At 37.1% G+C, this 27842-nt stretch overlaps 1 protein-coding gene and 1 pseudogene across 1 annotated transcript; both read left to right on the forward strand.

The window, feature by feature from the left end:
- The first annotated feature begins 270 nt into the window (after positions 1-270).
- LOC126802681 (protein STRICTOSIDINE SYNTHASE-LIKE 10-like) lies at positions 271-11684 on the forward strand (annotated as a pseudogene).
- Positions 11685-16843: 5159 nt separating this feature from the next.
- On the forward strand, positions 16844-27769 carry LOC126804044 (agamous-like MADS-box protein AGL15). Its single transcript, XM_050531800.1, has 8 exons — positions 16844-17161; positions 22327-22402; positions 26304-26368; positions 26455-26554; positions 26688-26729; positions 27080-27121; positions 27228-27373; positions 27597-27769. The coding sequence occupies exons 1-8, from the start codon at positions 16968-16970 to the stop codon at positions 27670-27672; spliced, it is 741 nt and encodes a 246-aa protein (XP_050387757.1). The 5' UTR covers positions 16844-16967; the 3' UTR covers positions 27673-27769.
- Positions 27770-27842: the final 73 nt, after the last annotated feature.

Raw genomic sequence — 27842 nt, forward strand, 5'->3', positions numbered from 1 at the left:
AGAAATAAGAATCCCAGTTCGTTTTAGACACCTAATCCATAAAGGATAAGAAGTCAGATTTTCTTCAGTGCAAATTACAGGAAAGGATATACGCCGGAAAGAAACTAAAATAAAAAAACTTTCCGTTCTCCTAGTTTGATTTGGTTTTCCGGTCCAAACTGGGTTATGACACAACTATATTTAAGGTTGGCAAGCCCGGCCTATTCATTTTGCAACCACAGGTAGCAGTTCTAACACACCTTGAAACTTTCACCCCCAAATCCCCCAACGATGAAGTCAGCCCTTGTTATTCTCTTCTTGTTCATTTTGTCTGTTAACCAATCCCATGCAACATCGTTTTCACTCGCTAACCTAAACCATCATGAAAATATGAAATACTCATCCATGTACCACAGCCAGAAAGTATTGCTTTCGACTGCAACGGTGTACCCTACGTAGGTGTGGCTGATGGCAGGATATTCAAGTGACTGGGACGCCCTTTCGGGTGGACGGAATTCGCAGTCACCGCCCCCAATAGGCCGAGAGAAGTATGTGACCTCTCAACCAGCAAAGAAAACCAACCGATATGCAGGAGACCACTTGGTTTGAAATTTAACCTCATAACATGCGAGCTGTACATCGCCGATGCCTATTTTGGTCTTCTAAAGACAGGACCAAATGGTGGAGTAGCTCAAGTACTTGCCGCATCTGCTGAAGGATTTCCTTTCCGTTTCTTGAATGGTGTGGACGTTGATCGCCAAACTGGAATGGTCTACTTCATAGACACCAGTGCTATTTATCAGAGAAGGAATTGGGAATTGTCAGTCAGGACCGGTGAAAAAACTGGAAGGTTAATGAGATATGATCCATCAACAAAGAATGTGACTGTTGCTTCATAGCTTGTCTTTTGCAAACGGGGTGGCACTAAGCAAAGATGTTGATTTTGTGCTTGTAACCCAAACCACCGCAAAGAACATCTTGAGGTATTGGCTTCGAGGGCCAAGCGCAAACACTACGGATATATTTTTTGATAAGGTCTAAAACTAAGAGAGCAATAAAAGTAAGAGTTTTTTTCACCAACAGTCCCTCAATTATGGTGTACCTACCAATGTGATACCACAACTCTTAATCGTACCAATGTGATACCCAGACTCTAGTATTGCTATCATTGAAGTACTTCCGTCAGTTTTTTTCAACTTCTCCGTCATCTTGTTGACGTGGCAAGTACGTGAGGCCCACAAAGAGGGTTAAAAGACAAAATTAACCCCATCTGAGAGGAGCAATGTTTTTTCCGCCCTTTACCTTGAGAAAGACACCCAACAATTCCAATTTTGGCGCCAATTTTCCCTCTCTACTCCTTAATTTGTGTCTCTTATCTAAACTAAAGAACTACCGCCAACCAGTCGACCACAATCTGATAAAACCTAGATCAATCTCATTTTCTATTTGTACCCTAGCACTTGTTAAACTAACATAATAAATATAGAAATTTATATGGAACATCTCATTTCCACAATCTCATAAGAATATAGAAACGCATAACTTAACGAAATTCAAATACATGTTTAAGTACCAATAGTTGCCACCTTTTATGTTGATCTGCCATGATTTTTGCTTGTAAGAACTAATGGTACTTAAACATGTATTTGAATTTCGTTAAGTTATGCGTTTCTATATTCTTATGAGATTGTGGAAATGAGATGTTACATATAAATTTCTATATTTATTCTGTTAGTTTAACAAGTGCTAGGGTAAAAATAGAAAATGAGATTGATCTAGGTTTTATCAGATTGTGGTCGACTGGTTGGCGGTAGTTCTTTAGTTTAGATAAGAGACACAAATTAAGGAGTATGGAGGGAAAATTGGCGCCAAAATTGGAATTGTTGGGTGTCTTTCTCAAGGTAAAGGGTGGGGAAAACATTGCTCCTCTCAGATGAGGTTAATTTTGTCTTTTAACCCTCTTTGTGGGCCTCACGTACTTGCCACGTCACCAAGATGACGGAAAAGTTGAAAAAAACTGATGGAAGTACTTCAATGATAGCAATACTAGAGTCTGGGTATCACATTGGTACAATTAAGAGTTGAGGTATCACATTGGTAAGTACACCAGAGTTGAGGGACTGTTGGTGAAAAAAAACTCTAAAAGTAAGTAATTAAATAAGTAATAAAAACTCTAAAAATTTGTCTATAAATACTACTTCAATTTTAGATCAACTCACACCAATTTGTGCACAACAAATTTCACATCTTCCTCCATCTCCTCTCTCATTTTATTTAGCATTTTATTTCCAAAACAATGGGCTCCCATTGACTTCCTTCCGAAGATTTACAAATGTGTCTTTTTTGTTCGTCATAGCGTTGATGAATACGACAGTAACAAACAAAAGATAGACAAATTGTGGCAGACAATTCATGCCGATTATATGCAAAATTGGGTGCTAGCACCGGGTGAGAAACCTTCAAATGAGCCGAGGACCCAAATCGCGCTCGCTTCTCACAACAACAAGTTCATGCTACTCTTGCAAAAATGGGGCGAATGTTTGGCGACGGCACGACAACGTGTAGCTAGCGGCACTTCGTTAATGGATGAAGTAAGTTTACATTGTTTTATCATATATTATAATTTTTATTCGATTATATATATAATTAAATTGTGTAATTTATAATATGTAGCATTGTTTACATTATTTGTTTTATCCAATTTTTTAAAATTATGTAATTAAATATGTACTTAATATAAGTTTTTTATTAGGAACGACGAGCTCAATCATGTTACTATAATGCCAAAAAGAACAAGTTTACACTCTTTAAATGTTGGGAAGTGGTTAAAGATCATCCATCTTTTGTTAAGGTGCTACCTACTACTCTATCTCCATATGCAAGTAGTTACAATGCTACTCCTTCCGCAACCGATCATCTCCAACCATCAATTTGGATGACAACTAAGTGAATGAGACGCCTCAAAGCAAAGCGGCAGCTTCCTCGAGTTCGCCTAGACCAATGGGAACCAAGGCGGCAAAGGAAGCTAGGCGCCAAAAGAAACAGGGTAAGACTCCTATTGAGCAATGAGTTGAGGTTTTGCATACCATTCCAAGTGATCAAGCATCATGGCACGTCAAGAGACTAGCGCATAATGAAAGTGAGCTTAATTATTACGCGGAGTATATAGACTTTCAAAAGCGGAAGGAAGCAAGAGCGGAAGAAGAGTTACGATTGAAGAAACAAGAGAATGACACAAGGATCATGACAATGGATTTGGAGACTATAACCCCAATCTCGAAGAGGTATATTACCAAGAAGAAACTAGAAATCCTTAATGAAGGAGGAGCTAGTCAAAATCAACCTAGTGATGAAACATTTCAGATTGTTATCACCCGAGTCACCCAAGCCGCGTCTTATTTCCATGATAGTTATAATATTGTACTAAATTTAAATTTTATGTAATTTAATTTTTATGCAATTTAAATTTTATGTAATTTCAATTTTTCGAGAAATAAAAATGTAATTTATTTATTAAGATGAAATTGAAATACACATTAAATTTAAACACACACTTAAATTTAAACACATACTTAAATTAAACACATATGAGCTTAATAATTAAATACAAACGAAATGAAAACACATAATAAAACATATTTGGAGTATTTCCATTTTCCACCCTCCAAATGTGTTTCACCAAGTCTCTCTTGAGCTCTCTATGGATGTAAACAGATTCGAGATCGGCAACACGGTCGTAAAACCGTTGTATATTGGCTCCATCTCTACTGATTGGCTTAAACGAATTCAATTCACTCATACATCCACTGGCCCATCATAAACCCGGAAAGTCCTCAATGGGTTTTGCAAGTCTTCTTCTTCCTCATATTCTTCCTCCTCATCCTCCACGTACTCTTCCTCAACAATCATGTTATGCAATATAATGCAAGCTAACATGATGGTAGTCATTACCGATTTGTGGTGCATTGTACAACTGTGACGTATAATTGCCCATTGAGATTGCAAGATGCCAAAGGCCCTCTCCACATCTTTCTGGTATGCCTCATGTTTCATTGCAAAGAGCTTATCTTGTGGCGTATGGGGATTGGGAATTGTTTTGACAAATGTAGAGTACCTTGGATATATTTCATTAGCCAGATAATAAGTTGTCGAGTACGTTTAGCCGTGGACTTCGTAAATGGTAGTTGGAGCCTCTTCCAACAAGGATATCTGAGAACACATTTGATAGGTGGAGCACGTTAATGTCATTTTTAGCTCCAGGAAACCCAAAGAAACTGTACTATATCCACGTATCATAGGAGGCCACGGTCTCCAAGATAACTATTGGGCGACCCTTTCGACCCGAGTATACCTCTTGATAGTCGATGCTTCTAATCATACTTGGAAAGCCTCGGCATTCGCCTTTAGCTAGTAGTCGCGTGAGGTCTGTCGGTGTTGGACTACGGAGGTATCTTGGACCATAGAGGTGAACCACTTGCCTGCAAAACTCCTTCATACAATGGAGGGTAGTCGATTACCCCATCCTTGCAATTTTAGTACATTGATCTACAGCTGACCCATATGCCAATATTCGTAGAGCCCCTGTTATCTTTTGTTAGGGAAGTAGCCCTAGCAAACCAGTGGCGTCTTCTCTTTGGTGCCAAGATTGGTCGTGGTTGCATAGGTCCGTCATGATAATGTTGAATCGGTCTCTGCTCATCTTGTAGTTCCGGCGAAAGTCTTGTGAGTCGAAAATTGGACGTTCGATGAAGTAATCTTCCATGAGATTGTGTCCCCTAGATAGCCTTTGACGTGGCTTATTCGGTTTTTTACCGCGACGTGAACCGCTTGGCCGTGCTGGTTCATCGTCGTGTTGTGTTTCTGCCATGACCACCTGATTGACGAATGATTACTCCATATGGTCATCCTCTTCTTGTTGACGTTGTCTTTGCCTGAAAAAATTGTGGAAGCTGAAAGGATTCATTGGTGCATGAACAAGGAAATACTGCTAAGTGTTTAAATAGAAGGATCATAAATCTACTCTGATTCTTCACAATGATGTGAGTATAAAATGAGTGATATTAAATAATTTATAGCCAATTGGTCGAAAATCTCACTGGAAATCAGGTCCAATTATTTTGTCGACAATGACACGTGGTAGTGACACGTGTCAATTCTTTATTAGTCGAATATCTATCGGAAATCTTGTATAATATCGAGTCGATAGCGACACATGGCACATTATTATTGGTTGTAAATATATCCGGTAAATTTTTTTAAATCATTTCACAATAAGACAAAATTGAATTACTGAAGCAAATTGTGAATGGGTGTGTGGAAAAATCGATTTGCTTGAGCAAATTTTGAAATCGATTTGCTTGAAGCAAAATTTGCTTCCGGACCCACCATTTGCTTGAGCAAACCCATTTTATGGGTGCGGATGCTCTTAGAGCGCTTGACAAAGAGTTGGTGTGATTGCAACACACCCAAAACCTGTTCCAAATGTGCCAAGTGGGACTCATAGTCCTTGCTATACACCAAAATGTCATAAAAAATACAAGCACAAACTTACGTATGAATGAGCGTAAGACTTGATTTATCAAACTTTGGAAAGAAAAAGGTGCCCTTAAATAAACCAAAAGGCATTACCATAAACTCGTAGTGACCTTCATGAGTACAGAAGGCGGTTTTGGGAATGTCTTCTTCACACATCTTGATTTGGTGATAACCGAAGCAAAGGTAAAGCTTGGAGAAACATGGAAGCACCGTGTAACTCATGGAATAACTCATCGGCAACGGGAATTGGGAAACAGTCCTTAATGGTGACCACATTCAACTCATGATAGTCCACACAAAATCGTCAAGTCCCCTCCTTTTTTCGTACCAAAAGAACCGGTGATGAAAAAAGACTAGTACTAGATTGGATGATGCCTTGGCTAAGCATCTCAGCAACTTGGGACTCAATTTTGGATTTTTGTGATGTGTGTATTTGTATTGCCGCACATTGATTGAGTTGTAGCTTGCCTTGAGAGGAATTCGGTCGTCCACTGATCTACTGGGGGGGGAAGGCCCACTGGTTGCTCAAAGATCGGCCCAAATTTGGACAACAAACTCTCCACTTTTGGGCTTAGGATATGGGTAGATGGGTTGGGTAAAACTACAAAGAAGGGGGAGAAAAACTCAAACTGTTCCTTCAGAATCAAATCAAAAAATTCAGTGGCGTCAAGCTCGCCGTAGGGATGTGCTGAAGTACCACGCACCACATGGCGCATGCCATTAACAACAAAGACCATGATTTTGTCACGGAAATGCCAACCAATGAAACCCAAGGTTTCCAGCCATTAAGCACCGAGAACAAGTTCGTAGCCAGCAACAGTAGGGGTGGATTTTTAGACACCGAAAAACTGAAAACCTACTAAAACCCACCAAACCAACATCAAGAAACTGAAACCGAGCAAAACCGCTTTATCGGTTTTGGAAATAATATCAAACCGAATAGTTCGGTTTTGATTTGCGGTTTTGTCCGTGTAGAAAACCCATCAAACCGAACCGAACCAAATCGACATATATGTATTTAATTATTAATATTTAATATAGTAATAGGTGTACGTCATGTTTTTATTGGTTGAGAGTTACATGCGGTATACATGATCAAGGCCTCGAAATGTCTAACTTAATTACTCTCGGTCTTTAACTCATTAAGTATTACGTTTTGGTTAATACTCAATCATAACTTAGTTGATTTTATTTGTTATTTCCAACTTATCAGTATTTAGTTTACTTATTTTACTAATTTGATGTACTGAGCTTGTAGTTTACTATACTTTGATTTAAGTTTTTGTTTTAGGTCAAGTGCGAAAAGTTATTATGGATAGTAGGTTATGTAACCGAAACTGAACCGAACCCAACCGAATCAAATTGTAGGTTAACCGAAACCATAGTTTTTAAATATTTTTTCCGATTTCGGTTTCAAGAAATACAAAACCAATATCTCGGTTTCGGTTAGTGCTATTAAAATGTACTCCTGAGCACATGCTGTTATAAGCAATAACCGAAGGAGCTAGGGTGTGGCCGGAGGCGGCCGTGAACAATTTGGAACCGGCTGGAGCGATGGGAAGACCAATTTGTGGACCACCGCAGGATTGAGGAAGTTCATCGCTGCACCACAATCGATGAAAATGTTGATTTGAACCCTATTGATGGAACATTTAAGGCGCATCATGTCACATAGCTTGGTAGTGGTGATGGTCTGGAGTGGGTAGAGATCAGCCTCCTCGGCCATTGGTTCTGCTGATGGTGGTTCGGGTTGAGGTTCACTGGGTGTGGCTACTATATCATCAAACGAGTCCAGAATTGACATAAAAGGTTGGTGAAAAACATGACCCTAGAAGTATTTGTCGTCACAATTGAGACAAAGCCCTTTTTTGGTGGCATTCCAGTTGCTCCACTCAGGAAAGATGCCGAAATGATAGTCGGTAAGAAGTGGGTGTGTTAGCATTTGGGTTTGGTGGAGTGGGTTTGGGTGGGAGGTGGGGAGGTTTGTCTCGTCGGGGAATGAGGGTTGAAGCCGAGGTAGGGGTATGGTGGTGAGAGAAAATGAAGAACTAGAAAATGGGCGGGGTTTGGGTTGGTGGAGACGGTGAAACTGGCTATTTCAGCTCTTAAATAACTGAGCTAGACGCTAAGCCTCTTCCAAGGAGGTAGGTTGCATAACCTCCATGTCATTGCGTAGCTCAGGGCGGGGACCACCGATAAAGATGTGGACCAGTTCAGTATCTGGCCAATTGGGGGTTCTGCATGAAAGTTTAGTGAAGGCAAGGATGAAATCCTCCACCGAACTTGTATGTTGTAGATGTGAGAGTGAGCTCTTGAAGTTGGAGATGCTACCGCCCCAAAATCGAGAGAGTAAGTGATAGATCGTTTTGTTAGAACGTCTATAAAATATCCTGAAAAACATCATCGTTAGTATAGAATAAGCAGGGATCGTTCAGTCCGGGGAATCAAAAGGGCCTCAACACTTATCATGTTATTGGGGGATTTGATTTGGATTCTAAAACTACAACTTAAATTAAATCCTAAATTACTTATATACAATTGATCAACCACTCATCACATAACCAAAACACGAATTCTACTCAAGAAACATGTATAACATGTATAGAACAACATATAGGCAGCGAATTATTTCGATTCTTTCTAAGTCCATTTCAATTCCAATTCTAATTAGAGTCCGAAGCGGTTCATCTAATCGTTAAGACTTCATAATTATTTAGAATCAACGAAGCGTTCAATCCTAAACATATGCTAAAAAGAGTCTAACTTCACGAAGCGTATTAGTTAAACACAAAGAAGCACATAAACACATTAAGTCGAATTGGAGACATATAAACATGCATGACGTCACTCATCATGTTTAAACATGCAAATTCCTAGAACTATCACAGCCCTATATAAGTAGCAATAATTGAGACACGAAGCGCATAACTCGATCAAATACTACTTTGGTGAATGAAATCGCAACCCAAGAAGAGCCATGGCCGTGGTTTCCTCAAGCATTGATTTAGATGCACAAGTTTAAGGAATAAATCGAAATAAAATCTAAAACCAATTCGGAAACCTACTGCCCTAAGTCATTATACACGGCAAACATACAAATCTCATGAGTTCATACAATCAAAACATAAAACCAAAGAAGTCTGAATTTATGTTCTTCATATATAAAACCGAAAATCACATCCAAGAATTCATACAATGAAATCGAAAATTGCAGAAAACCTAAATAAAAATTACAAGCCATAGATGAATCACACATTAGAAACCTTGAAGGATGGAGCAAGATGAATTCGGATTTGGAGAGGCAAGAGGGGGAGCACGGCTTGGCGGTGATGGATGAAGGTTTTTGGCTTGAATTTCCTGGATGGATTTTGGGAGAATTTCGGCTGTGTTTATGAGAGAAAGGTGATGAATTTTATGAAGGGAGGCCGAGCTATATATAGAGGAAGGAGGAGAGGAGGCTGCTAGGGTTTTGGGCTGATCCATAGAGGATGCACGGCTGTGATGTTGCTACCATCATGGGATCGAATGGCTCTCCTTGTTCCTTGGATTAATTCAGCTCTTATCCCGTTGTTTATCACATGTATAGCACGGCCCAAACTCCTTGTATTTTGCTGAATGATAGGCACGGCTGAACTCCTCTTCCTCTTGTGTAACTCGGATTTGAACTCCTTCTTTATCTCTTTGAATTATCTCTTCAATTCTGAAATTAATCTCATTGAGTTTTGAATGAATGGCTCGGCATAGGACTCCTATCTTGCACGGCTGAACTCTTATTTAATTTCCTTGAATTATCTCTTCAATCTGAAAATAAGAAACGAAAATCAATAGTAAGAGATAATGTATTTCGAAAATCATGTCCTAATCTAGACATTAGTTGTCTTAAAAAGACACATGTAATAGATGAGCTCAACTAGATTAGGAAAGTTTCTAATTTGCAAAAAGGAAACTTACTAGAATAAGTAAGTTACTAGAACAAGGAAGTTCATTTAGGAAAGTTTCGTAATAAGAGTTTGAGTTCAAGTAGGACTTTCCAAAATGGTACGTTTCCTAGTCTAACAAGGATTCTTAATGCAAACATGACTCTCAAGATATCGCCAATGCGACTAAAACGTAGAAAGGTGAAGACTCCTAACTCAACTAGGTTTCCTAGTCCTATAAGGATTCCTACTCAAACTAGGACTCCAAACCAATTCTTCGTTTTAAACTCGTTTAACCACAAATACACATCCATAACCGTCCAAGACTCCTATTGTGACTCAATGACTCGATATTACAACAATAAGGGTTAAGCAAAGTACAAATGGAGGTAAAAACATATTAAGAACGTAGCACAAAGTGCTCCTATCAGTAAGGCCGTGACAAACTCGTCCCAAGTAGAGTTGGGGTGCCGAAGCTCGTAAGCTCGCATCCAAATTGAAGTGTTGTGACCGAAGAACAAGGCTGCCACCTGGAATTGGTCGAAAGGAGGAACATGGTGTACACTCATATAATGCTCAGCCAAGGAAATCCAATCGACGACATCTTCACCGTTGAATCGAGGTAAGTCTACTTTTGGGGGGCGATCAGTGGTGGATTCAGGATTAATTGTTTGGGGGGATATGAATTTTTTTAATGACTAAAATATTATAAAAATGTAGTGCAAGTTAGAAATTTAATTATAATAACCTAGATATATACCTAATTGTTTTGAAAATATAAATGCATCAAACATTACAATTAGAAAATCAAAAGCGGAAAGAGATTTTTTGAAATTGAGTAAAGAATTTACTCAAATTTTAATGCTAAAATAAATCATTTATTCTTGTATTCACTAAAAAACAACTAATGAAGTAATTGTTTTCTATTTGTAGAAGAAATAGAGAAAGATGTGAAGTAAATGGAAAATAGACCATGTTTGTATTTGTGGAGAATTGAACTTGGGTGGGCTTGAAAAGTAACAAAATGATAAACCAATGTAGCAAAATTACAATAGATGCACATTCTACCTATCTTTAGTTTAATATATTCCAAATTCTTGTGTGGGCTTGAGTCCCCCAAAGCTTGTGCTTGGATCCGCGCCTGGGGGCGATAATGATTGTGACTTTCGGGTGGTGGGTAGTAATAGTGGTTTTGGGGAGGTTACTGCGGTAGCGGTGGTGGTGGTGGTGGAGGAGAGGGTGGTGTGAACACACTGTGCGGATGGAGAGGCGGAGTATGAAGTGGTGTGGTGGTTTGCTGAGGTGGGTGAGATGGGGAAGGGCTGAAAGTACGGAAAATGAGAGTTGGGGTAGAGGGTGAGGCGTGGTTAGCGGTCGTGGCTATCGGAGACAGGGGAGCGGACCCAGAAGCTCCGTAGGGGGTGGCTAGCTTGTGACCACATTGTTGAAAAAATTGGGTTTGCATCGCTGTAAATTGGTGGGACATCAGAGTTTGGCTACGGGAAATGGCTTGGATAGCATGGTGGAGATCATCATTCTGGGACTGAAGAGTATCACTCTGATTTTGGAGGTGATCGACTGCGGCTTGAAAGGTAGAGAGTTGGTCGGTTGAAATGGAGATGGAGGGGCAGTGGGTGGTGGTGGGTTGTTTCGGGAGTCAAGCAGCAGAGGTACCTGATCATTTGTGGCTGCCTGCAATGGTTGCCGGACCTGGTTTCCACGCATGGCTCTGAATATCAGATGATAAGGTTTAAAACTAAGAGAGCAATAAAAATAGGTAAATTCAAACTGATTTCATAGATAGATCTCAAATGAGATGAAATAGCACATATAGGAGGCTGGTTTGAGTACAAACAAAGATAGAATGGCATAGGACTGCCACTACTTTGGAGTACAAACGGCATACTGTAATAAAAGACAAATATATGCAAGGATGCAAGCACAGAGTGCTGCAGGTAGGTGGAGCTGAAATGGTCCTCATGACCATTGGGATGTCCTCTTGTGAATTAGTCACTGGGCTTGAAGGTAATTGGGCTTGATGAGGAAGTGATCCTAACATTTTTCAACCTGCAAGGAGCCCTAGACAACATCAACAAAAACATCAATGGAGATTTTTGGGTTGCGGAAAATAGTGCTGGGAAAGGTAAAACAGTCAAGCTTGACGCGCAAGGGAATTTTTTGGATGTGATAGATGGACTCAACCCTGTGAGTCATGTTGAGCAGCGTTACTCTTTGGATAGGATATGTAGTTAATAACTTCGTTAGGGTTATTCTTAACTTTTTTTGAAGTTTGAACTATAATGTTACTTCAAGTTTCTTGTATCCAGTGTAATTATCTTTCATTTGTATTGAACAAATATGTGTACCAAAGGTTATTATGAAACCATTTTTTTTATTGATCCTTGCTTTGTTTTTATGCATATATATGCACAAATTCTCTTCTTCTTTTAATCAAGGGTTACTTAGCTTGTTTAATTTCCTCCTCTATAGCTTGACTACTCATCATGTATATACATGCATGATATCTTGTCAATATATATTCTTATATAATAACTTTTTTACACGTGTCTTATTTGCGTACTAATTTACTTTAAAAAAATTAATAAAAAAAGAAAAATAATGAAGAGGTAGTGGGGAGGTAGTGAGCAAGTGGGAGAAATTTATCCAATTTTTTTTTTAATTTTGAGTATTTTTTTATTATAATGTTGTTTACTGATAATATGATATATGTTGATTGGTATTGTCTCTCTAATATCAATTGACCAGATTGGATTTAGAAGCTTAACCCTCAACAACCTGATTGTGCTCAACGCCTCAACTTAACCTGGGACTTTGATTTCTGCATCCATAACTACCTAGTTATTGGACTAGCCTCTTGTAAGTTTTTTTTTTTTGAGAATGAGAGTGACATTAATCACATGATAAACAATTACAAGATATAAGTATGAGATTGTTGACAAGTAACAATCCATAAACCTAGTATGAAAGTCAGGATTCATAAAACAAAAGCGCTCACTACTGATTAGTTACACTGCGTGTAACTTTCACATAATACATACTTATAACCTAAAATGGAAGAAGTGGAAAAAGGTCTTCACTTCTCCTCGAACCGAACTTAAGGAGGCCTCATTAAAACCTTGTTTAGATGAAATCCGATGGGACAAAACTCTAAACAGAGGAAAGAGTGCCACCAATTAACCAAATTCACAAGCAACAAACCAAACTTTGGTACGACACCAAGCATGGGACAAAATTGTAAGATTTCAAAAGTAGAACTTTCGTCTAGGGCGGATGCATGAAGTAACCGTAACTAGAATGATATACCACTGATTAAGTGCATCACACTCGTGCATAGAACTTGGAACCCTCAATTGGATTTGGTAGCCCCTTATGTTGAAACGACGAGATGATACCAATGGTAGAATGTTTTGATCAACCGCTAACTAGATGGCCATGATTCCATTAACACTACTAGCTGCCACGTTTTGCATGGATTATTAAAAACTGTGAGCCATGTAGGGCTGCAACTGCATGCTGATGAGATCCAACGGTTTTATTTGGTGCGACCGTGCGACCACCAATCGTCTCCCTATCCAACCGTTTTATCACCAAATTTGGTCTAGAAGGCATACCGACTACCGAGTATAGACCGCTAACCATCACCACCGGCCGGCTTCCCATTTCAGATTGCATACCCGCGGTGTTTCCATGATCCATAATACAGAGGCGTCTCGTTGCCATATGAAAACAAACAAAAGAAGGAAAAGTAAGAAACATTTATAAGTTGTAAACAACTACAGTACATAATATAATCATCAAATAAAATTACCAAAACCTCTGGAGTATATATAAGACTGGAAAAAGCCACAAGTTAAAACAAGGGTATACATGCATATCAGCATATGTATATATGACCAGATGCAAGACCGAAAAGTCCTAGCTTGTTCAAAATAAATGTCTCGATCGATCTGCGCCAGAACTCCGAATTGAAGAGAACCAAAAACCACGACTATATGTGCACAGTAAACCAAAGCAGATATACAAACACGTTCATGAACCAAAACTGTCTAGTTAGACTAGACACTATTTCCCACGATCAATTGATCGACAAGAGAGACACTATTTCCCACGATCAAATGATTGACAGAGGAGAGAACATGGGGGAGGGGGAAAACAGCACCATGAATACATGAAGAGAGAGAGAGAGAGAGAGAGAGAGAGAGAGAGAGAGTTGTACTGGCTATCGACATATATAAAGGCATCTCTAAATTACAACCTATTTTGATAAAATTTGGTTTTTAACGAAGTTTATGATAATTTTTATTTCTATAGATAAATTATTTAAAAATTAGATTTAACTTTAGCTAAAAAATCTAATTAAATATAACTAGAGAGGAAAGAGAAAATAACTTTAGTTAAACTATATTTATGTGTTAAAAATTGAATTAGCTTAAAATAACTATCACTGTTAAAATATAATGATAATATTGGGTAGTTAAATGCTATTTTTAGCTATGTATATAGCTAACACTGTTGGAGATAGCTCTAAGACATTTTGGCCTATATGGAAGGATCCTACTTGGATTGTTATTTTCTAACAAGTATTGAAGTTCTTATATATTTGCACTTGAATTTTTATTATGAATGAAATTCTTAAGACAAAGTTGTTATAGGGGAATTGAAGATGGAAATAGGTGGTAGTTTTCTTCAAATAATCTACATTCCCGCTTCCTTTTTCAAAAGAAAAGGTTCAAAACATTTGGTTTGTTTTCTTTCTTGTTTTGGTTGAGTTACACTAGTCGTTACACATACTAGACTTGTACCCGTGCGATGCACGTATTATTTATTGCACGATTTATTGTGTAAAGATAAAAAATCTTGCAATAATAAATAAATGTTTTATTTTGTTTTTTCAAGGCTTAACCGTTTTGATTTTTTTAACATACAATCCTTTTAGTGTAATTATATTTAATGCAAATGGTTTGTGTAAAACATATTTCGGTGATTTTCTTAGATGCTGGTTTTATAATAGTAGTATAGATGTGATGCATGTGGGAGCATTTTTTTTTTCAGTTTTTGGTAGAGGAAAAATAGGATGTGGGAAGTTATAGGAAGTAATCCGATGATTTTTCAGTTTTTCTTTTCAATTTATATTTTTATATATCATTTTGTTTATTACTCTTATAGCCTTATATATTAATAATTTTTTTAATTAACCTATAATTTATGGTTATTAATGAATTTTCACATGTATTTTAGTTGACAAAGACTGTTTGAGTTATAAGAGTATATGTTACGGTTGGAAACCTAACAACTGATGTGAAAATTGCAGAGAATTGAGAAAAAGAGAAGAAAACAAAAATGATAATTTTCATAGATGCTTCAACAACGGATACAAGGCTATTTGAACCAAGAGAGAGGCCATTGTGTCCAACGACACCTGGCTCTTAGCTGAGAGAAGAGATTACCCCAACGATGCTTACAAACAACTAGTCGTAAATATAAAGATAAAACGGTGCGTATCGCACTACATAGCTATTCCTAGAGAGTGAAGATTATATTATCCAGAACTGTAATAGTATAGATGACACTAGCTAGTACATAAAAGGGTTTTTAACAAAAATAAAGAAGCTAGTACATAAAAGGGAAATGATTCTACCTTATAAAGAAAAGTACATTTAAGGGAAAATAATGTGACTCGTCCTAGACAATTTTCAGGTGCATCATGAGCTTCATGAACACATAACTTCGGAGGAAAGTAAATTACTAGAACTAGCAGCTTATTTAAGATGGTTGTTAGAGATAAATGAACAATAGGAAAAGAGAAAAGAGAAGCTCATCACACTCTATATGTAGCAAAAATATCAATAGAAAATTATTTAGTAGCACTGGACAATATTTGAATCAACAAAAAACTCATCAGTCCCAAAAATGAGTTGAAACCTAAATCTGATTAATTAATTAATGATCAAATGTCTAAACTACTACTATTTTGGTGAAATTTGTCAACCGGTCATTTTCATATCTAACAAGTTTATTTCTCCTCATTTTTTAAGTTTTTTGTTTTCCGGCAATTTTAAATTTTCAGCCAAACCACCGGTAATTTGAATGTGAGTCAAGATATAAAAGTGTTTTTTACGTCATGGGCTTTAATTTAAGTACCATATTACATATTATTTTAGAAATTTTGAATTTTAGTCACCAAAAACCACAGTAACAACTAGTTTCTCAATAGACAGTAACAACTAGATTTATAATCGACAGTAGCAGGTACATTCCCAGCTAACGGTAGCACATTTCTAGTCGGAATAACATCTAGTTTCATATTCAATAGTATTAGATAGCTTCAAATTTGATAGTAGCAGCTAGTTTCATAGTCGACATTAGCAGATAGTCTCATAGTCAACATTAGTATATTTCTAGTCGGCAGTAACAACTAGTTTTTCAGTCGACAACAACATGTAGTTTCTTAGTCGTAGTTGCATATACACATGTAGATGTGACATGTGATAGTGATAATGAATTTTGAATTTTATTAAATGTAATAAGCTAAAAAGGACAAAATGTAATATATCTTATAATATATATGTAACTTTTAGTCGTAATTTCATTTTTTAAATTAGAAAATGAGTTCTTTTTATAAACTAAAATGTCAGACATTTGTTAATAGTTTGTTAAAATATCAATAAATCCCGAGTAAAAAATCTTGTGCAATAATTTACTTCAATGGATTACAGCATAGACTGGTCAAGACTGATATTCCTTGCCAAAAACAGAAAAAGGCACTTTTGACAATTGTGCCGACTCTATGTCCCTACTAAATCTACCTAATTTGATAATGCAACCAGAAGATACCCAAAATGGCAAATAAAGCAAAGTGGGCTCACCCAATTCCCAAATCGGAATCTAAATGTGGCAAAACCACATTTTACTCAAATGGAAAATAAATGAACTCTTCCTTCCCCAAAAAGCAAAATCACACTCCTAACTCCACCTCTCTATAATTCTAGCAACCCCTTCTTTACTATCCCTAGCTACCATAAGGTCCATAATTAAGCTACCAACCAAACCAATACAGCAATTTCACCTAGAAAACATGAATCTGAGAAATTGGGTTTTTTTTTTGGGGAAATGTCCAAGTGGGGGCCAGAGTGTGACTCCAAATGTGGCAAAAAAGAGTCATGCAACGACTAACAGAGCCATGCAATCTTGCCGTTTCCAAGCTTCGCCATTTGTGGTAAAAACCCTTCCTTTTCTCTCTCTCTCTTTCTCTTTCTCTTTCCCCTCACACATACACAACTTTGCTCCTTTATCTTCTGACCCCAATCTAATTTTGGCAACCCACTTCTCTCCCAACAAGAGAGACAACACACCCCAGAAAAGCCTAGAGGGAAAGACCACTCCTTTTCTTGGTTTTAGACAACCAAAACCCAGAAAGATTCTTCATCTTCTGTGAATTGGGTAGTGTAAAGGTTCAGCCTTTTTGGTGGGGGTGGGAGGTTACTTATTAACTGGTTTCTGGGTTTTTGAGGGGTTATGAAGAAGAACATGGGTAGGGGGAAGATTGAGATCAAGAAGATTGAGAACACAAACAGCAGACAAGTCACATTCTCAAAGAGGCGTGCTGGGTTACTCAAGAAAGCTAAGGAATTGGCTATTCTCTGCGATGCTGAGATTGCGGTCATTGTCTTCTCCAACACTGGCAAGCTTTTTGAGTTTTCCAGTACTGGGTAAAGTTTCTAACTTTTTTAAATTTGTTGGGCTGAATGGTTCATGCAATCATGCATGTGCTTCTGATCATGTTAACTCCCTTAGTATAATTTCCTTTCTCTTTGGTTGAAGTTTATCTGGTTTTTTTATGTTTCCTCTTTCCGCTGTAAATTTTCCAATGTCTGCACAATTATACGTTTTTTTATGTTTATATTTTTTTATTGTATTATATGGACTAGTGGATGCTTCTATTTCCCCGGGTTTCTTTTTGGATGGATTTCTAAGTTTGGGAGATCGTTCTGCTCTCTACTGTTGCTCAATAGCTGTTTAGCACTAATAATTGTTGAGTTTGGGCGCGTTACTCTGTGGGTAGTGATGATTGATGAGCAATATGGAGCTATGTATTCTGCAAATCAACGAGTTCTTGGTGGCAAGTTGGATCGACGATGCCAGAATTCAAATATATAGCCTTGTTGTTGGTAAATCAATATGGGTACCTCTTTTGAGTCTTTGCCATCTTGGTTGACTCTGAAGTCTGATGTGAACAACTTGGCTAATGTTGGTGCCTATATGTAAAACGTTCTGTTTACTGTTGAAGCTTCTGTTTCAGCTTATATTACTTGTAATCTGGTCACTTTAGCGTTCAGGCCTATAGCAGAAAAAGAAGCAACTCTACTAGATTTTAAAAGAAATTTTCGTTTACTGAAAATTCCCTTGTTTGGTTGTTCCTCCCCGTGGCTTTGTGAAGTTGGACATGAGATTCTTACATGACCTTAAAGTCTTGGCTTTACGGAAGTAATGCTGGTCTGGCTGGTTGTATAACATATACATACAGTATATTTTGCTGCTGAACTCTCTGACCAAGTCTTAAACTCTCTGCTTATCCTATTAACTTTGCATGAAGAAGTCTACAATATCTGTTCGACAGTTTTGATTTCTGAGTAGCCATCTCTTATAGAAGTTCCGTTAACACTTGAGAATGATAATTCATTTACCCTTAGTCCGATGATCACAATAGTTTACAATCCTCCTACTGTGTTAAGCCATTAGTCTTTCTGCCTACTCTATAGATAAAGGTACTTTCTCCAGTCCCCAGTCTTTCTGGGACGTTTCATTGGCAATCATACATCCTTGTCTCCAAGAATTAGTAAAACAAAATTAACGTCTTTAGTGAAAGAACGATCGCTTTCTCTCTCTAGCGCGGCTAGAGAAGACAAAGTCGAAAAAAATTCAGATCCGTCATGCTTGGATCCCGATCAATTCACACTAGATCTCCGGCCTCTCCTTCTTGGCTTGCTGAGTTGCCTAGGGTGGAGCTGGGATCGAGTGGAAGATTTTCGCTTCTCCTTTGTGAAACCCTACTAGCGCACCCATATGGTGGCGGCTCGACAAATCAGATGCCTCTTGGCATAGCTTGGACTGGATTGGGTGACAATGCCTTCTCCTCTTCTCTTAGTTGGGTCTGACCTAGATGGTGGTGACGATCTTTTGGTGGTTGCTAAATTTTCCTTCCCCGTCAAGGGTTGGAGGGTGATGAAATTGGGGATCGGGAGATTGATCGGGGACGGCTGAAGTCGAAGGTCAGCGGCGTTTCCGACGACTCCTAGGGTGGATCCTTGTGGGCCTGGTGTTTTGTTCGGGCTTGGAGGTTCTCTTGAATCTGGGCTCGAATATCCAGTCAAAGCTATGGAGAATTTCTCTCCATCAAACAAAATGGATTGAATCTGTTTGGGCGATGCTAGTGATTTTTGTTGTTCCTTTTACTAATTTTTCTAGCATTATATGTTCAACATTTCATTGATTTAGAAGGCGAGTCTATCTTAGGTTTGTAAGTTTAGTTGCATAGACTGAATTTAGAAGTCTTAGGAGATTTCTCTTAGGATCGGTCTTCAAGTAGGTTGTCTCTTATACTGTTTCCTGAACTCAATATATCATAACCAACAATTCAAAAAAAAAATTAATGTCTCTAGTTACAGAGTTGGTTCCCTTAGTGTTTTTGTACTACATTAAGTTGTCTCGGCCTTTTTTTTGTTAAAACATATTTTGTATAATTGCACTTAGCTTAAGGAGAATTGAGTCTTTATTGACATATTACTAGCTTCATATACACTAACTTAGAAACAATGCTGGTAGATGCATTTTGATGTTTTGATGCAGCACAATAACTGCTTAGAAACTTGTATCACAAGCTCTAAGAATTGTAGGTTAAACACACACTGATTTTAGGATTCACTCATAGGTTTCACACCCTAGTCTAGGCTTCACACCCAAAACACGATAATTTGGGAATCTAGCACATGTTTCTTACATTAATCCTATCATATGATAATTCATAAAACACTATGATATTTTAATTCAACATAACATATCTCAGCCTATTGACTTTTATAGTTATTTATACTAGGTTCTATATCTGACACTAACTAGCTTTAAAAACTCTTTACGGTTCTTTGAAATTCAAAAACTAAAACATAAAGACCTAATAAATAAAAACTTAAACTCATAAACTGAACATAAACAAAAAGACACAAGTAGACTCTTGAAATAACACAAAAACTTAAAGACTCATAGGATTAGACTTCTTCCAAGTTGCCAATTAATATCCTAAGAGCAATTAATCAAACCATAAAGAATGACAATGATCAGCTGCTCTGCTCTAAATTTCCATCTCTTTCAGTCATACACCTTGAAAGGTTTGGCATGATGTCCTCATCATACTCCCCGACTAAAAAGAGCTTGCCTCCGGCAAGATAAAGTTGTGGTATTTCTTGAAGATATTGGGCTCTTCTTACTTTCCTAGGTGTTGTTAAAGTTTGGTTTGTCCCTCCACTTCATTAGATGTTCTGGGTAACAACCTTTTTTCATCGAATCCACAATGTTGTCAGCGAAGTCTTTTGGGCTGATGATGTTTAAGGATTTGAACTGCTGCCCTCCCTTACTCAGTGGTTCAAATACCGGTTTGGGCTCAATTGGGGTAAGCTTGATGTGTTTTCCTTCATACAAAAATGAGCATGTGTTGGCATGGCCTGCGGTAGTTACATCAAGACCATACAACCATGGTCTTTCTAAAAGAATATGTCACACATCCATTGGCACCACATCGCACCAAACAATGTTCATGTAGGATGAAAATTGAATAGGTACATGATATCGCTACTTTACAAGAATGGAAGACTTATCAATCCATGCTACACATTAGGGTTGAGGATGATCAGCAGGGGTCAAACCCAATTTAGAAACGGTATGAGGAGAAACCACATTGATACAGCTCTCATTATCAATGATGACTTTATAACTTATGTCTCCACTTTTAATATAAGTGTGAAAAATGGACGTTCTTTGCCAATATTCAGCCCCCTTAGGTTAAGTCAAGGTGCATCTCACCACAATCGTTTTCGGTTGAACATCTTCCTTTAAATCATCTTCAACTGGTTATTTAGGGACATAAACCATGTCCTCCAATTCTTTCTGAACATTAGCTGTGGTGGCTACAAATAGACTTTGAGCTTTCTCTTGGTTGGGCATTGACCGGTATAATAGCCATAACCTGGACACTTATAGCACCTTGTAGATACCTCTCCTTGAATATCGGATTGTACTCCTTTTCCTTTATCTGTTTTCACTTTTCACCAAAGAATTGGTAGTATAAGAGCTAGAAAATGGAGATGGTGTTGTTCCAGATGAGCTGGGAGACAAGTCAGGACTTTGCTGGCCGAACTGCCTATGCACAATGGTTGTGGGGTTTTCAAGTAATACTCCAACTCCAGCACAATTTGATAGGCACGCTCTAACAAGTATACTTCATGAGGAATTAATTCTCTTCGAAGTTCTAGACGAAGAACAGTTATGAAACGAGCAATAGTTACAGATGGATCTTCGTTAACGTCACATCTCACCATAAATTCTTCGAACTTATCTATATACTCCACAACTATCATGCTCTCCTGACGAAGAGATTACCACTAGTCCAATAAGCGTTGTTGGTAAGCTAAAAAAACATACTTCTCTTTCAGCCTTTCTTTCATCTCTTCCCAATCTGCAACACGTTCTTCACCTGCCCTTGCAAGTCTTCTTTCCATACCAATCCACCATTCACTCGCTTTACCAACTAACTTCATATTTGCAAACCGCACCATTCTAGCTTCCGTCATTCATACCATTCGAAATAATGGTTCATATCTGATATCCAATCCAAACACACATTTGCATTCAGTTGCCCATCGAAGCTTGGAGCTTCAATTTTGGTAGACCTCAAAGCTTTTTGGTCAGGATCATGTCCATCTTGCCCATTGATATTCCGAAGGGGCTGCTTGCGAGCAGTCCTTCTAGGTTGCATCCTCGGTCTTCCACCTACACTCTTTTTCATTGAAAATAGAGGCTTCAAGTTCTGTCAAACGCCGGTCAGAGGCCGTTGCATGATCTTGAATTATGGTCTCAATCTGTCCAAGTTGAGCGAGTACAACTTCCAAGATTTTAGCCACATTTTCAACAACAATGGCTGAATGAGATTCTATGGGTTGGAGCTAGCAACTCTAGAGCTTGTCCAGCTCTGATACCATAGCTGTTGCAGCATAGTAGCTGCTTAGGAACCTGGATCACAAGCTCTAAGAATTGTAGGTTAAACAAGATATTATGATTCACACCCTAATCTAGGCTTCACACCCAAAACACTAATTTGGAAATCTCTCCTAAGTTTCTCACCTTAATCATGTTATAGGATAATTCAGAAAACACTATGATATTTTAATTCAACATAACATATCACAACCTATTGGCTTTTACTGTTATTTATATTAGGTTCTATAACTGACACTAATTAGCTTAAAAGACTATTTATGACTCTTGAAATTCAAAAATTGAAATATAGAGACCTAATAAATAAAAACTGAAACTCCTAAACTGAACAGAAACAAAAAGACACAAGTAGACTCTTGAAATAACACAAAGCCTAAAGAAACCCTAGGATTATACTTCTTCTAAGGTGCCAATTAATATTCTGAGAGAAATTAATCATACCATAAAGAAAGGCAATGATCAGCTGCTCTAAATTTCCATCTCTTTTGGTCATAAACCTTGAAAGGTTTGGCATGATGTCCTCATCACATTTGCTATAGCCAGATGAACTATATTATAGCTCTATATACCAATTATAGTTGCTGATGTTTTTCTATTCCAACTTTTACAGTATAAAGCGAACTATTGCAAGATACAACGAGTGTCATGAGTCTTCAGGGACCGCTCTAGTAGAATCAAGGGCAGAGGTATTGTTCATATAATGTTACTTGGCGTAGCTCACATACTATGATTTATGATAATCAGTGTCATCTTTTACTGTTCTTGTTGTTAATTGTTCTTCCCCCAGTTGTATCTTGGTGTTAATTGTATAGGATTTGAGAATCCAGTATAGAATTTGTGCCAAAAATTCATATACTTCAATGAGAGTTTTTCCAATAAGGACCATCTTGTTGAGGACTAAATACTTAATTGTTAATTAGACATATTTTTCGATTATATTTTTTTATCTCAACCGGTTATAATTTTATCTATATAAGTAGATTACTTATATAAATTTTCAGCAAATTTGGTTATTGTTAAGCTATCAAAGTAGATCAAATTAGTGAACGAACCAAAATTATCAAATATGAACGGTTCAAGTTTATAATGAGTAAATCACATTTATGAATGTCTTAACAATTTTCAATTTGAACAAAAATTTACAAGGATGATCTACTCATATATATCTACAAACTAAATGGTCAAGATTAAGAAAAGATCGAAAAATGTGTGAACCTCTTTGGTCATCAACTAATCCTTAACAAGATGGTCCTCATTGGAAAGACTCACATACTTCAATTGCTCTATTTCTCACGGGTTTGATAACCTTGGAATAGAAGTAAATGAAATAGATGTAAATTCTAGAAATTATTTGAATGTTCCTTGATAGGGTTGGAAATGCAAATAAGTAACATAAGTTGTGTAATCTTATCTTGACAAAAGCTTTAACTTTTGTGACGGTTAATAGTATGGAAGGTTTTAAGAATTGTTTTGCTGCTAGAGATGACTTTATTTAGGCTTTATAAGAAGTAGCTACATTCATTGCATCAAATCTAATACATGAACACTGAAACTAAATAACTTGTACTATATTGTTGATTAATTTATATGGGTAGCTCTTTCCTATCTTGGTTGACTTTGAAGTGAACCTTGGACCTTGTTTGGGTAATGTTGGTGTGTTTGTGTAAAAGGTTCAGTTTCAACTTACAACACTGATAGTCTAGTCACTATTTCCACGTTTACTAACCCGTAATGGGATTGAGAATGAATGACATAGAGGAGGAATGGGAAATAGGAGGAATGAGAGAAAGAATGAGTCATTCTCATATAAGGTGTTTACTTGTCATCCGGAATGGGTAATGATTGATTCTCATTTATGTGTTTATAAACATATAGGAATATGAATCATGATAAGGCTAATTACAAAAACACCCTTACATATAACTCAACATCATCAAGGTATATAATGTGCAACTAATAGTAACAGAACACAAACTGAGAGATTACAACTTCATGCACCAGATGCTAGAGTATCAGTGGAGGAGTAACCTAGATAATAAACAAAAAGAAGAAGCTCAGCTCCTCACAACCCCAATCGAAAGACAGAGAAGTCCATCATTCCGTAAAACCTGAGTAAGGCACGATGGTAGTGTAGACACCCATCTTGGAAAAGGCAATGTTGGCAAAAAAAAAAAACCCTTCTTCTCTCTAACTTCTATTATGCATCACTAACCATGCCACCTGAAATGTAACCAAATATATCAAAATAAACAACTTTGTATTGCATGCGATCAAAAGATGAATATTAATGTTCCAAAAAAAAAACACAAAAACCAAACCAAATCATTCACAAAAAGTTTAAGGGAATGATTCAGCAATACAGATGAGTTGGCTCAAGCCTAGTCTTTATCAATTCCGCAAATCTATTCACATATACTACACACAAGACCATACATTGAAAACCAAAGAGAAAAAGTGACATGCGCCCAAAATATTGATCAAGCAATAGTTATAGCACTTGTATTTGCAACATATCCAGCTAGAAATTTCCTCTTTCATAGTTCATAAGAATGATTTTTTTTCAAGTCTAATCACAACCTTTTCTTTTCTCTATTAGTTAGACCTGAATTAGGAAACTAATTCACTTTGTTATTGAGTTTCATAGTGATTCTTGATTTTCATGATGACATTGGACAACAGATTTACTTTAAATTAGAAAGTAAAAGTTGCGCTAGTCCATTACAAAACCAATGTATTCGGAATCAAAAATAGATCACCAATGTGTAAATTAATATAAACATATAAATCCATATATTTTTCAAATATTCTTCTGCATTTTGTATTGCAATATTACCTAGAACTCCTAGAAGTATAGACGTTATACATACTTCCTATGAAGTACGAACACGTGCTAGGGGCAGCGTATTGCGTGTCCGACACGGACACAGACAAGGACACGCGAATTGAATTTGGACACGGGCCGGACACGCGAGTATCCGAATTAGACATACGGATACACACCAACTCATGATAAAAATAAGAATGCTTGTGGTGAGATTCGAACCTTGGTTATCCAAAGTACTTATCAAATCCTTAGTCATTCTAACAAGTTATGTTTTCATCATTTAATGCACACTTTGATATATATATATATATATATATACATCTAAAATTCTAAAAACTTTCAAATTTATAAATTAATTTTTTTAATAAAAAAATATATATATTAAAATAATATTTAATTAACGTGTTTACCACGTGTCCGTGTCCAAAAATATTTATATATGCCGTGTCTACGTATCGAATCGTAGCCAATACGAACATTCATGTTCGTGTCTGTGCTACTTAGCATACTTCTTATGGATTACCCCTTGACACCTATTATAATCCACTACTTTGTGCCTCTGTAATCCAACTAATATAATCAATAAACTTTAGCTCACACCACACAGATTATAACATGCATCACAAACTTCAAATGTTATAGAAGTGCCATAATATTAGTATTTCATATGATTTCACTCTTTGTAAAACTTCATCAATTGGACAATTCTACGAAGCAGCAAAACAAAATTCACCTCAATTTTGGATGGAAGAATATATATAAACATATATATTTAGCAATGTGAAAGAAATCATACCAGAAGTTAAACGCAGATGTCCCAATTTTAATCCAATAGAACCACAACTCCACAAGAAAAAACACAATTGAAGAGCAAAATCAATTAAGCAAAAAACAAATCCTATAGTAAGCCACCATTCATAGATTGGGCGTTAGAAGTCCTTGATCCCCAAGGCCAAACCAATTCATAGTATACGTTGAGGGGCAATGAACTCAGAACCCAAATCTCAAATATGAAACTTAAAAAAAATTACAACAAAGAGATCAACAAACAGGGAGAAGTAGATGAATTTGATGAAAGAGGAACATGAATTACTAAAGAAGAAAACAAATCAAAAAGAGAAGGATGAGGCTTTTACCTGAAAATGAAGAAGAGCCTCGAGGCAGACAAAGATGAGGCGAATTTGGATGGGTCAGGTCTGAATGTGGGTATTTTTGGATTACCATTAAAAAAGGACAGTTTGCCGTTTCAGCTTTCTTCCGGAATCAATACCAAGTCCCCCGTCCGCAATCAAAATGGAGGAATGACTGCTGAATTTTCAATGGGACTTACGCTGATTTCATTAGTTAGTAAACAGCATTTTAGAGAGGGAAACGGAATGACTCACGGCTGAATCATTCCCTTTACAGGGAAGTAAACGTGCCCTATCATGAATACATGACCCAAAGCTAACCTAGAAGGCTGATTATGAACTGCTAAAGTTAAATCCCGCGTTCCAGTAGTCGACAATATAGTCATGTAAGATATTGAAGAAAATACTATTAAAACACTTGAACACCTATCACTTGCTTTATAACACTTCCGTTTGTAAGATTGTTGTTGGCTAGAATTGAGTCTCCGACTCTCCGAATACTATAATTTTAATGTTTCCCTCGAGGGCTTTTACCTGTTTGTATACTCTGTGTTCTATGTGCATGTTATCTAATAAGTATACTTGCTAAATTCTGCATGCTGTTGAAATTTCTGACTCTACCCAACTCCTCAGGAGGAAGACCCCAAGGCGGTGGATGTCCTAAAAGATGAACTCGAGAAGCTAGAAAAGAAACAATTGTGTGTGTTAGTTGGTTTTTGTATTTAACCTTTTGGAATATATGGTATCTCTTGCTTGTACTAACATAAAAACCATGTTATTGTAGGCATCTGTTAGGCGATGACTTGGCTAGTTTGGGCTTGAATGAATTGCAGAAACTAGAAGATCAATTAACTGAAGGATTATTTTCAGTAAAGGAGAAAAAGGTTCTACAAGTAATATTTCCCTTTTATCAGTTTTTTTTTCTTTTTAGTTCATTAACAGGATTACATATTACATAGCTGAAAATTTTCTCCAACTTCACAGAGTTTAATATTTATTGATGTCATATCATTTCAGGAAAAGATACTGATGGAGCAACTGGAGAAATCAAGACTACAGGTACAACCACCAATACCCCTCCTATTTAAACATGGTTTTATGTATTTAATGATCATTGTGTTCTGCGAACTTATATGAGATAAAATGCATAGAGATAGTATATAAAGTTAAGATGAAAAGTGAACAAGGAGTCCATGGAAAAGAAAAATGAAAACAAGATGAGAAATAGACGAATTTAGAATGCAAAGCTTTTTCTTGAGAAGCATTTCTGCTGTTAGTTTAATATTTTGGTTACCTTTAACCTTGCATCTCTACTAGTGTCAGTTGTTTGGGTAATGTGGATGTATGTATGTTATTATAGAATTGATTTTCCTGAATTTCTTAGTTTTTTACTCTATTGTTTCCTCCAGGAAAAGGGTGCTACAGTCGAGAATGAAATCTTGCGCAAACAGGCATACTTCTTTCTTCTTGCTAGTGCGATTTACATTTTTACATATTACTTGCCTTGGATAAATATATAGTTATTGTAATATCCATTTGCCCTATTCTCAAATGTAGGTTGAGGAGCTTCGCCGTTTATTTCCCCAAGCTGCTCATGCAGTTCCATCACAGAATTCCCTTGTGAACCATGATGCCAAAAGCCCTGATTTGGTCAGCAGTTTTGCATTTGAAAATGGAGATTCTGACACCACTTTACAATTAGGGTATTGCTCATTTATTAGTGACAAACTTAACCATCATATAACTGCAAACTTGTGTTGCTCATTGTTTCATTGTTTCTGAAGCACCCAAGACTCAGAATGCATCAAGCATTTATTGAACTTATTCTGACAATCAAATTGTCAAGTACAAATCGAAAGAGGTTTCTGAATGAACATTTATGTTCTCTTATTCAATTGGTTTAACATTTACTCGTCTTTCTTCTAGGCTGCCATATCGCAAGAGGAAGGCTCCAGAAAGAGAAAGCCAGTCAAATGACTCAAGGAGTCAACTAGGCCTGTAATGTTCCAGAGTTTCTCTTTGCGATCGAATCAAAGGTTCTGGAGTGGAATTTGATCCAGTTGGGAGTCTAGCTTAGTAGAGCTTGTTGGAAAATGTAGTAACTTGTACAAGAAGAGTAGAATCCCTGGATGACCTTAAAATCATGGATGTTTAGGCGGTTGGTGGAGCTAA

This window comes from Argentina anserina, chromosome 7 (assembly GCF_933775445.1).
Source record: "Argentina anserina chromosome 7, drPotAnse1.1, whole genome shotgun sequence".
NCBI classification, from domain to species: domain Eukaryota; kingdom Viridiplantae; phylum Streptophyta; class Magnoliopsida; order Rosales; family Rosaceae; genus Argentina; species Argentina anserina.